Source organism: Vigna unguiculata, chromosome 8, assembly GCF_004118075.2.
Source record: "Vigna unguiculata cultivar IT97K-499-35 chromosome 8, ASM411807v1, whole genome shotgun sequence".
NCBI classification, from domain to species: domain Eukaryota; kingdom Viridiplantae; phylum Streptophyta; class Magnoliopsida; order Fabales; family Fabaceae; genus Vigna; species Vigna unguiculata.
Window position 1 is genome coordinate 36009219 of NC_040286.1, and position 12425 is coordinate 36021643.

A 12425-nucleotide genomic window follows, 5' to 3' on the forward strand; every position below is an offset into this window, starting at 1 on the left:
GCTAATTGGGGAGTGTTTCTCTATCTTAATCTTTCTAAAGTCAGTGTGTGGTTCATTTTTTTCTAAAGCAAAATAATCAATTTTTCTTTTTCAATACAAAAAATAAAATTAATTAATTCTTATACCTGCTTCTGCATGTGGCGTGATTTCTTGATCCAATAGTAGTACATCGTATATTCTCACTCAACATCTATTCATATTTTACATCAATTCTTTAACACGGTTCAAAAAAAAAATATCTTTTATACATATTTTTTTGTCTTACGAGAACGATAAACTTGTCGTCTCATGACCTTAGGTTTCCAATTCAAATCTTAAATATACCAAGTCCCTCAATTGTTTCCCTGTTCATACATCGTGCAATTTGACATATTTTAAAGACCGTAAAAGAAATACAAAAAATAAAATAAAAAATAAAAATCAGCATGAGGCAATATTTTAATCTTTAAAAGCCAATTGATTCGATAATTATTAGTCAGTTGGTTGAAAGATTTATTACCTATATATGTGTGTATATATTTATATATAGTTGATGGCGACTTCTCATTTAATTTAAAGCACTCCCTTTTATTTAATAGTTTTGAATCTAATCAAGGACAAAGAAAATAACAAGTTGAATAATGCTTGCATGCTGAGAAGTTTCTCTTTTTATATAATATAAGATATTACATGTTAGAACAATACAAGAATGCTAACAAGGTTTTAGTTTGCTTTTGTGATGTTTTGAGAAGAAAAAATAATTTAAAACATTGACCTCAAATTTACTTTGTGTGTTCCTTTGAGCTCCACGTATGTGGTTTGGTAGGATCGTGTATGTGATCGATTATATGAGAGATCATGCTCTTATGCAAAATAACCCCATAATTAATTATATCATAGATATTTTGTGTTGTAGTATTAATAAAGAGATTTATATATATATATATATATATAATATATATATATATATATATATATATATATATATAACTATGATTAATGTGATTGTTAAATATTTTTTTTTGAGAGAGAGAAGGGTCGTAATCACGTTGTTAAGAAGGGGGTGTGATTAGTCAAAATTTCCGACTATTGTAATTTTTGAGGTTTAGCTTACACGTGTCGCGTGTTTGGGCACCGGCATTTGACCGCAGAGTGGCACGTACGAGAGATTCGTTCGCTGCTATTATTGATTCTTCTTCTTCCTTTTCTCTTGGGTTTTCAATAGAAAAATGCGTATAATTAAATAAAAATGAAAATGTAATATTATTAAATAAAAAATGAAAATTGAATAATGCAGAAATTGAAGAAAAAAAAAACTAGTGCTGTTCCTGATCACGCCTATGTCTATGGGTATCTATGTATGGTTGATGATGGTGAGTGGGTTTTGACGTCACATTCCCTTTCGATGCCTCATCATATGCTCATGTGCTTACACTATCACATTCACATCAAATCAAAATCACCCAAATTAGATGGTCAAAATCGTATGTATCAAAAAACCCTAATGTGATTTCATGAAACGTATAAGTGTATCTATGAATTAGTTCATATGGTGTTAAATTTGATTTCTTAAACAGAGTGTAATAATGTGAATGAAAAAAAGAGAGTTAAATAATAAATGTTTCATTAAAAGTAATTTTAATTTAGTTAAAAAAACAAAATATTTATACGATGTATGATAAAAAAGGTATAAAAATACCTTTTAATTTTTAATTCCCAGTTTGATTGCTTTTGTACACATGGGTCCTGGAATCGTCTTTTTCCTTTTCGACTCATTTCACATTAGGATTGAAATTAAAGACTTATTTTTTTAAATAATAATAATAATATATTTTGATTAATTAATCACTGGCCTGTATTGATGCAATTCGTATATTGTCGTGTCTTTTTAGAGTAGGCAGTGTAAGTAATGTCTTTTGCCTTAAATGTTAACCATTCAATGGTAATTTTATAACTTTTTCTTCAAATGTTGAAATATGATAAAAAGATTTTAATTTTTTTTGCACTTTATTAATTATAATTAATATACATTTTTACACGGTCAACTATAATTGAAATATTAACTGTAAATTTTAAAGTAGATAGTGTAGCATTCAATTAATTTACTCTACATGACAAATTGAGATTAGATAATAGGGTGGGAGGATTTACATTGTCAATGATAGTTTAAATTTAATTTTAACAAAAATCATAAATATGTATAAAAATATAGAAAATACATTAAACTTTTAAAGATTGTTCATTTCAGTTTTTTATTTTTATAAAAATTTGGATAAATGGTTGAAAATTTTCCGTATTAACAATTAAGCCAACCTTGATAGAATGACTGTTTGTAGAAATATAAAAGTTTAATGAATTCAAAATTTATATTATTTTTACACTTAGAATGCCTATTTGTAAAAGGGATAAACTTTAATTAGATTAATATACTTATTTGTTAAAATAAAATAAAAAAAAAACTTAAAAATTGTAACACTTGACATTTCTGTATTTAATTAGCTTAATATATCTATGTATTCTCATGTCTTACAATAGTGACAATTGACATTTCTGTGTGATCTTTTCAGACTCTTGTAACAAAAAGTCTCATTATTTAATGTCAATGAAAATGTATAATGTTTGCAAAACTAGAATTGATAATCTTATTTGAAAATGGCCAAAGTACATGTTGTTTTAGTATTTCAAATGAGGATTTAGGTTCAAATTTTATGAATAGAATACGAGTAAAGGAAGTAATAATATGGTAAAAAAAATGAAAAAATGAAGAAAAAAAGGTAGTTTGAAGGTAAAAGTTAGTTAGGAGAAGAAGGAGAAGAGTAAAATTAGGGTTGAAAGGTGTTTATGATTGAAAAGGTTCCCTTTTGTAGGAATGGGGAGAGACAAAGTGGTGGTTTGATCCCTTAAGAGACAGAATGGGTAGTGAATGTGAGAAGTGGCCATAAATGTGAGAGTTGGTTGTGTTGTTTTGTGTTGTGAATGTGATGAGAAAAATGGTTGGTAAAGCAAAGACTTTTTCATGGGTGGGTTGGTGCAAACTCAACAATCACCACCGCCCATTCAACCCACCTTCTCTTCATTATTTTCTTTCATATTCTCGTACCAAAATTTCTATTATAATTATTATTCTTTTTCATTTTTATGCAAAATTAAAATTAATTCAAAATTTTGGACATAAACTTCATCTTATAAACCGATTTTATAAGATTAAATTAGGTTTAAAGTTCACCTCTTAACATCATTAAATATAATGTTCATACATAAACTTCACATTTAATTTATTTTTACACAATTATAAAATAAGATTATAAAATAAGGTTTATAACTATTTATATATTATAAATTAATTGTATCTTTTATTATTAAAAATTTTCATATTACATGAAAATTTTCTTGCAAATTTGTTAGAAAAGTTTGCAAGAATTTCTTTTTTCCTCTTATTTTTTCTAAAATTTTTTAATTAAATATAAAGCTTACATGTTTATTAGATTTAAAGAAGAAAAAATTGTTGAAAATGAAAACTAAAGTTTAGAATCATAGTCATTTCCCTTGACTTGACTCTGCCTGATCATGGATTGCATTTATTACATGCTGCTCTTCTTAGTTTAACTACTTTAGTTAATTAATCTCATTTGAAAAATACTACATTAATTTTTATCGTATATATATTATGTTTGAAAAAATAAGGGTTTAACTAAAGTGAAACTTTTTTCTGCCTTTTGATGAATTATTTAAACAACTCGTAGAAATATTTGTTGTGTTGACCAGAAATATGATGGGAAGCATGATTTCCTGGGTTCATGATTACCCTTGTTTGTTTGACAACTGAAAACTCTTTACACAGCATGAAATTGTTGACATATTTTTTAGTGCTTTTGGTTGGATTAGACTTTCTAACTTCAATCTCAATTCCTCACATTCATTCAGTGCTACAATGTTTATTTATATCATTGTGTGTATCATCTTCAATGTCTTGTTTGAATTCATGCTAAAAGCAAAAATCTTTATAGGATATGATTCTCCTCCCTGTATCTAGATTTGAAATCTTAGTTTTTTTTGTTGCAAGAGTTCATTTCATTGTCAACAAAAGGGTATTACACATTTTATTATTATTACTTGATTGTCCTAAGCAGGATTATGACGTAAAACGAATATAAATATTAAGGTTAAATATACTTTTAAGCTTTTAATTTGAACCAAAAAATTGAATTTGTTTTTTTTTTTAATTTTGATATAGTTTAACTCAAAAAAATCAAATATATTAAAAGGAATATTGTATTTCCATTTCATTTCTTTTAAAAGAAAATTTTGTTTTAAAAGTAAGGGTAAAATATTATGCAACAAAAATTAAATTGAATGTACCAGAAATAGAGTTAAAGATTGAAAAGTTTTGAACTTGACTACTTTATCTTGAATTTATGATAATTGAGCCAGCCAAACTTTCATATATATATATATATATATATATATATATATATATATATATATATATATATATATATATATATATATTTGAGGATTATATTGACAAGAATTAAATTAGAAATTTTAGTTGATTTTTCATAAAAATGAACTTATCCTATATGTTATACTAATTCTTTTCACAAAAATTACATATAACCCTGATTTTTCGTCTAATTTAAATAAATAGTTATTTTCTAATAAAAATGATTTTTTTATCAGATATTAATAAGAATAAGAAAAGGGATAAAAATTAATACCAAATTTGTTCAAAATTTGAGACATTTTCATCATGATTTTTGTTCACTTTATGAACTTTTATTTTAAATAAAAAAAACCTTTAAATATATTTACTTGTTTAACATTCTAGATTTACCCTGACAAGAAGAAATAATATTAATAATTAATAAAATCAACTCTGAGATTTATTAGGCACCAATCTTAATGTGTTTTAAGGTCTAGTCACACATTGTTTTCACTAGTCTTGTAAATGAATGGGGAATAAGTGAAGAAACTAAAAGTGAATTTGTTGAATTAAAGAAGAAGATGAAAAATGTAAAAGAGAAAAAGATTCTGAAAATGTATGTGTGAATGTTTTGATAAATATAAATAATAAAAAATTATTTTAATAGATGAAATTATAAAATTAATAGATTTTATTTATTTATTATTTTAATGTTTTTATTTTACTATGATAACCAATTTAATTATAGTTATAATGCAAAAATAATTATTTACATTAAAAATAACGGATTACAATTTTTATTTTAATCGACTAGATACATTAATATTTTATTACATTATATTTATGTTTGAATTAGAAAATCTCCTTCCTTTTTTGGGTTTTGAATAGAAGTGAAGATGCATATTATTTTTGAATCTGAGAATTTATTCATCTCGTTTATTTTGCATTCTACATAATTTCTTATCAAAATTGGTCTCGCAAATCAGTCTTCAGAAACAATCAGTGGCTAGATTATGAGAAATTGTTTGTTAGTGTAAGGTCGCAGATTGGAAGAGAGAAAGGGATGATAATGAACTGTGTTAGAGTGACAACTATGGCCATGGCTGTTCCTTCATGGAGGCCCACGTGCTGCGCTTCTTCATCATCATCATCTTCTTCTTCTGCTTCTACAGCTGTCATCAACACAGAGCAATTGCGCTCTCAAATTGATCATCTTCACGCTGAGGCTGACGCCACCAGAGCCAAGGGTAACCCTACCCATTTCAAATTGCTACCTTCTTTCGTTCTGATTTTCTTTCTCTATTTCAATTAATGTTTTCTGAAAAACACCCTTTACAGTCAGGCCCATGAGTATGATTACAGTTTTAGTTTTTCACTTCCAATTCTTACTTAAGGAAATATAAATATAACTGAACAGCTGTCCAAACGGTTCGTGCATCAATTGGACCTTGAAGTATTACTCTTGTAAGAAAAATTGTTTGAGTAGCTCAAGAGGTTATCAAAACAATGTTACGTAGTCCTTACATATCGAAAATTTCTCCAAATTGGTTTCTGAATTGTACTAAAATACATCAACTTAGGCAATCAAATGATGAATATTTCACAGTCTGCTTAAACAATTTTATTACTTTAGGAACTGTTTAGGTGAGGGGCCAATAATTTGAGGATGAGATTTTGGTTTATTCTAATTTAATGAGTGATTTGGGATGGGAAAAAGAGAGAAATAGGAAAAAAAAAGTAATAGATAATGATGTGATGAAAAAGGAAGAGAAAGAAAAAAAGAAGAGGAAATTGGATGAAAGGGAAATTGAACGAGTGATTAGTATTTTTATAATACAAAGCTAATGTGGTGGTTAACAGCAACTAATGCTAGATTGAGGCTTCTGCGGTTGTCAGAAGCTGCGGAGAAGCTTCAAAAACAGGCAGTTATAAGCATTGAAAAGGGGGAGGAAAATTATGCAAGGGAAATGCTTTTTCAGAGGAAGAAGGTGTTGCAGGCTTTGGACAAGTCTAAAAGACGCATTGAATTGCTTGATGAGCTTTCCGCAAAGTTAAGTGAGGTAAAGTGAGTTCATTTGTCCTACACTATTAGTTTCTATTTTCATTTTGAAATGATGCCATCATGATCATAAATATCAATCAATACATCTGAGGGAGAACACCTTTTGTTATGTAAGTTATGAATTGTTCATATCATCAGAGTGTTAGATTCTTAGTGTAAGTTATGTTGCTTTTACTTAAAATGTTCATTTTTTATTAACTGAATAACGAAAGAAACCTATGGTGGTTTCAGGCAATATCTTTGAAAGAAAGTCAGCTAATTGGAAATGTTAATGTGAACATTGAAGACACAATAAATGATGCTTCAAGTCCAGTTCGAATTATTGCTCCAAAGGAGGAAGTTCAAAATGATTTCAGTAAGGATGACTCTGATCCTGAAACGATGGACTTCGACAATATTCAAAATGTGCAACTGTCTATCGAAAGTGAAGGAAATTCACTGGATGATAAGGAGATTCAGAATCTTCAGGAATCCCTTAGTGTAGGAAGCTCAAATGAAGACAGTATAGCCAGAAACTTGTCAGAAATATCCTCTTATGAGGATTTCATGGAACGGATAGATAAAAAACTCAGTGAAATTGAAGCTGAACTAGTTACTGTTTTGAACGTCTCAACCTTGGTACTTGATAATGAAGAGAGACCAAATAATTCCAGGTTGCAACAAACAATTGAACTCCTTGAGAGCATCCATGGGATTAGGCAGAGGTAAAACTCTTTGATCTATCAAATCGTAATTCTTATTCAAAATAGTGATTTTGAATTATTATGAATATTCGTATTACAAGAAAATAATGAAGAAAAGTAATGCAACACCTTTTCAATTTTGAATCTCAGAATTAGAAGAACCAGGGAGGCAAAACTGAGGATCTGATAAATTTTGTTTTGCTTGACACATCTTCTACATCCAGGTCAGAATTAACTTCATTAGAAGAAAAAGGTCTGCAAAATCTTTCTTGTATACCTTAATCACTTAATGTGGAAACAGAGAAGGTACATCTGAGATGCTTGTTATTAGTTTATTGAAATGAAGAGGTGGTGTTATCTTCATTTAGCATTATTCTTTCCAAATTGCGATCATATGATTGATCATGGAGGAACAGAACAGCAGATTGAGAAATTTGCCAAAGGAGTAAGGACTAAGAATAGCCCAGTGTAGTTGTTTGTCCATTGTTTTAAACTAGTTGCTTTATGGACTTGTAACCAAAACTTTTCAGTTACAGAAAATGCTCAGAACAAAAAATGTATTGATAACTAGACTGCACAAATTTCTGCGAACTAATGTACTAATGTATTCATAACCAAATTTCTGCACCTTCAGCAGTTTTCTTGCATCTGAAATGTCCCTTGCATGATATTTAAAACGTATTAGTTTGAAGTATGGCATGCTTAACCACTATCACTAATGCACTTGCTCACAAATCTACCAAATCCAACCAAAAGATGTTTAATTGTAGTCATTCAGATGTGCACTCCCTTTTTCATCTGTCTTCGAGTACCTTTGTAAGAAAATTGTCAAATATTATTCAGAAGAGTACCACAAAATTCCAAATTGTGTATTCTTTTTACATTGAGGTATGACATCACATCAGGAAACCAATAATAGTAGGAGGGGTTTTCTTCTTGCACCCCAATATTTCTTCTCTACCTCCGAAGATTTGTGGTGTTCCATTTATGCCCTTTGAAAAATTAAAATTAAAAAATAAATAAGGTAAGAGTAATAATCAAGTAATGATGAAGTTTTAGAGGTTGGTGGTTGACTCAACAAATGAATTAAATGATGGTAAATATTATATTATAACTCTCCACCCAAATTTCTTGTACTTTCATCGGAAGTCTACTTTCAGAAATTGTCCCCTCCTTCTGAAAACTAAATCTCTTGCCTTTTTACCTTTTTACCGGGAATTGACTTCCAAAAACTAATCCACTTTTGGAAATATCAAGTAAAAAATTTAACATAAAAACTTTAAAAAAACTAAACACTAAAAATCAAAAATTGCCTCCACTTACGGAAGTCGGTTTTTGGAAAGAGAGACAATTGGAAGTTAACTTTCGAAATTCAGAATTTTTTTAATTAGAGATTAAAATAATTATGAATTAAAATTATTACAAATTAAAATAAAGACAAACTAAAATTATTAAAAATTAAAATAATTACAAATTAAAATAATTACAAAGTAAAATAATTACAAATTATAATTATTACAAATTAAAATTAATTACAATTTTAAAGAAAAACATAAAAACACTAAAAAATTAACATAAAAATAAAAAATATATATAAAAGAATTACTTTAAAAAGTATAAAAAAATAATCGGAAATTGACTTTAAAACCTTCACTTAGCCGAAAGTCGACTTCTTAAACTCATCAGAAGTTACTAATTTCATGTGTCCTATTCCGAAAATTGTCCCCACTTCCCAAAATATCAAACATAAAAGCAAAACAATTAACATAAAAACTTAAAAAAACTAAAAACAAAAAGAAAAGGCCGCTTCCGATTACAAATTAAAATTATTACAAATTATAAATATTACAAATTAAAGTAATTACAAAGTAAAATAATTACAAATTAAAATTATAACAAATGACAATTATTACAAATTAAAATTAATTACAATTTTAAATTAAAACATAAAAACACAAAAAAAAATTAACATAAAAACTAAAAAAAAAAGTACTTAAAAAAGTAAAAAAGAAAAAACCAGATATCAATTTCTTAACATTCACTTAAACTGGAAGTCGAATTCCAAAACTTACCAATTTCACTTGTCTCCACAAAATGTCCCACTTCTTTAAATGGCCTACTCACCAAATTATTTTTGTTTTATATTTATTTTATTGTTATAGGAATATTTTAATTTTGTTTTTATATATTTTTATTTTGAAAAAGTGGTATTGAAAAAAGTGGTATTAACAAATTTAAAAACATATTAGAATTATAATTAATTAAAATTATTCAAACAATATAATTAATTAAAATTATCCAAAATTATAAATAATTAAATTATAATTATTCAAAATTATAATCACAACAAAGTTTAATGTAGGTCGGCCTAAAATTGGATGAATGTAGACTTACCCTAACTTTACTGAATGTGGGCTTCACCTAACTTGGCTCAACCTGGGTCCAAACCGACTTAGGTTGATTTGGGCCTAAACTGACTTGGTTCAATATGGATTCAGCTCGACTTGAGTCCAAGAAAACTTTGTTTCACCTAGTATCTAGTCAACTTTGCTCGACCTAGATCTGACAAACTCAGCTTGACTGGAATTTGGGCCTAGTTGGCTCAAACCAAACCCATACCGACTCAACTTGACTTGGGTTTGAGTTGACTTGGCTTGACTCTAGCCCAAAAAATTTGGTTCACCTTATATAAACTTAACCTTGATTTATCTTACTTGGGTCTGACCAATCTAAGGTTTTATAAATTAAAATTAATCTCATTTAACGTAAATTGAGAAAAACGGATTGGAAATATAAAATAAAATAATCTTAAACGAATTTTAACAAAATAAATTATTATAAATCAAGATCGATAAAAAAATTATCAGTATTAACCATTTTTAATTTTTATCAATTATTTAATGTTTAAATAGTTTTTAACGTGGTATTAATTAAAATATTTTATCCAAGAAAAATGAAACTTACTAAATTGTTTTATTGAAACAAAATAATGTAGAATTAATTTACTTTAAATTGAATATATTTGAATGTTTTAGAAATTGTAAAATTCGTTGTCAAACATTAGGTTAGAGTTTTAATCATATAAAATAAGTTAAGTATATTTTTATTTCATGAACTATAATCAAAATTGGATTTAGTTAATGTCCTATATTTTGATGTAGATTAATTATAACATATAGTCATTATCATTCAATGATATTAAATTTTTTTTAACTGACAAACGAAATTTTACATACTTTCCAAATTATTGAATGAAAAATAGAATTAATAGGTATAACGATCTTATTTGCATTAAAAAAATTTCATACCTAAAGGCACTGGGAGAGTTTGGTATCATTGATAAATAAAATTTTTAAGGTCTGAAATCGTATTTAAACTTACTTTATATTGAATTATTGTTATTTAGCAGCAAAATTAAGGAAAGAAAAAACAATTTTGTATGTGCTTAAAGTATATACTAAAATAGGAAAATTAGAAATATGTACCTGAATATCCATTTTTGAAACTTTGAAATTTTCTTCAATTATGAGAAAATTATGTGTATCATATTCTCTCTTGTCAACTCTTACCTGAAATACGAAAATAATTGCTAAAAATTGTTATAGTGGAATGAGAAGGCCGATATTCTTGTATTTAAATGGAAGTTATTAGAAAAAATATTTTTAAGGAAACTTTTTATTATATCTTTATTTGTTTCCAATTTTTTTTTTTCATTACCTTATTTTAAAACACATTTGAAAATAATTGCTTTTATTTTACATTTAATTTTTCATGCTACCAAAAAAAATATATAATAATATTCTACTGAAGTATTTATTGCTAACTAAGGTGGTTCAGACTGCTCCACGACTTCAATGGGCAAAAAAAACTCATCAATATTAAACAACAAAAAGGGCTATTGTAGATTCATTTGCAAAATCTACTTCGCCAACCTGTTTTATTTTTATTTTTTTGACATTTGTTTACATTTCATCGTATCACCTAATAGGTATTCAACATTTGTTTACTCTTTTTATTATTATTAATGAAAACACATGTATTATTCACATATGTATTCACTTTTTTTATCATAATAAAATTATTATAAACACAATACCATATATGATTTAATAATTTTCAACCAATAATTAGTTCTCAACCATGATTGAATGGAATCCTATCATTATAAAATAAAATATAAATTTTTATAATTTTATGATAAACATTTTTTCTTTATTATATAGGTAATATTTTCAATAAAAAATGGTTAAATTTAGAAAATTTGTCACTTAAATATACACCAGTGAAAATATATTTACTATGCGCATCTATGTTATTTTTGTAATTCAAAAAATAAATATAAATAATTTCTTAAATTTTAATGTAAATATTTTTTATTTATTTTGCAGACAATTTTTTTATTAAAGATATTTATTTTTGTTTTAAAAATAATTAATTTTAAAAAAATTGGATGAATGAAACTGTTAAGTCAAACGAAACGGTTATTTAAAAGATAAAAATAGTAAAATTATTGTTTTAATTTTAAAGAACAGTTATTTAACAATAAAATTAAAAATAATTGTGGATACCAGAAAATAGATATTATCTTTTAATATCTGAAGATATCTTAAAATTGTAATCTTTTTACGAATATAAATAAACACATACCCATAGACTATTATTATCTTCCTTGATTAATTTTGTTTTGATCAACTATGTGGATCAACTATGACAGAGATGACTTTATAGATGCTTGTTTGTATCTGTTTATGTTGATAACGGGAGGGTGGTCGGTGTATTGGCTATGGATAAACTCAGGTGATGGGCGTGATGAAATGTATGAAAGAAGAAGATACACAGAGTCAAGGAATAATATTAGGTCTGTGATGGAGAGTGCAAGAATTGAAGTTGCAGTGAGAGCCTTGCCTCCTGTTACAGCCTTCCATGAGTATCAAACCACTGAATCCCAAAATCTCTGCCCCATTTGCATCCACCATTTTTCCGATGGAGACTTGGTTCAACCATTTGGAGTGTGTTCTCATCGATTTCACCCCTCTTGCATCAAGTCTTGGTTGTTCCTAGGAAAAATCAATTGCCCACTTTGTCGCATGAAATTGTCACTTACTTCCCACCGCTGACACATCATCTTCAATTTTCAAGGATTCTCACCAACAAACATCACTTTCATTCTCGGTTTTAATATTAGTTTTCATTGTTTAATTTCAGAATAATATTGTTTTTTATTTTAAGGATACTTTCTTTTCTTTCATGTACTTAGTTTTACATTTTTTATTTATTT

General features: G+C 27.0%; 1 protein-coding gene across 1 annotated transcript; it reads left to right on the top strand.

Moving 5' to 3' along the window:
• Positions 1–5299: 5299 nt before the first annotated feature.
• LOC114195628 lies at positions 5300–7783 on the top strand. The gene is made up of 4 exons (XM_028086155.1): positions 5300–5649; positions 6263–6462; positions 6696–7168; positions 7298–7783. The coding sequence occupies exons 1-4, from the start codon at positions 5466–5468 to the stop codon at positions 7332–7334; spliced, it is 894 nt and encodes a 297-aa protein (XP_027941956.1). The 5' UTR covers positions 5300–5465; the 3' UTR covers positions 7335–7783.
• Positions 7784–12425: the final 4642 nt, after the last annotated feature.

Bases quoted from the DNA above. Each gene is read 5' to 3' on its own strand.
- LOC114195628 (XM_028086155.1), top strand. From the start codon at position 5,466: ATGATAATGAACTGTGTTAGAGTGACAACTATGGCCATGGCTGTTCCT. The intron at 6,463-6,695 runs GTAAAGTGAGTT...TGGTGGTTTCAG, and splicing joins TTTCCGCAAAGTTAAGTGAG to GCAATATCTTTGAAAGAAAG. The intron at 7,169-7,297 runs GTAAAACTCTTT...TTTGAATCTCAG, and splicing joins ATCCATGGGATTAGGCAGAG to AATTAGAAGAACCAGGGAGG.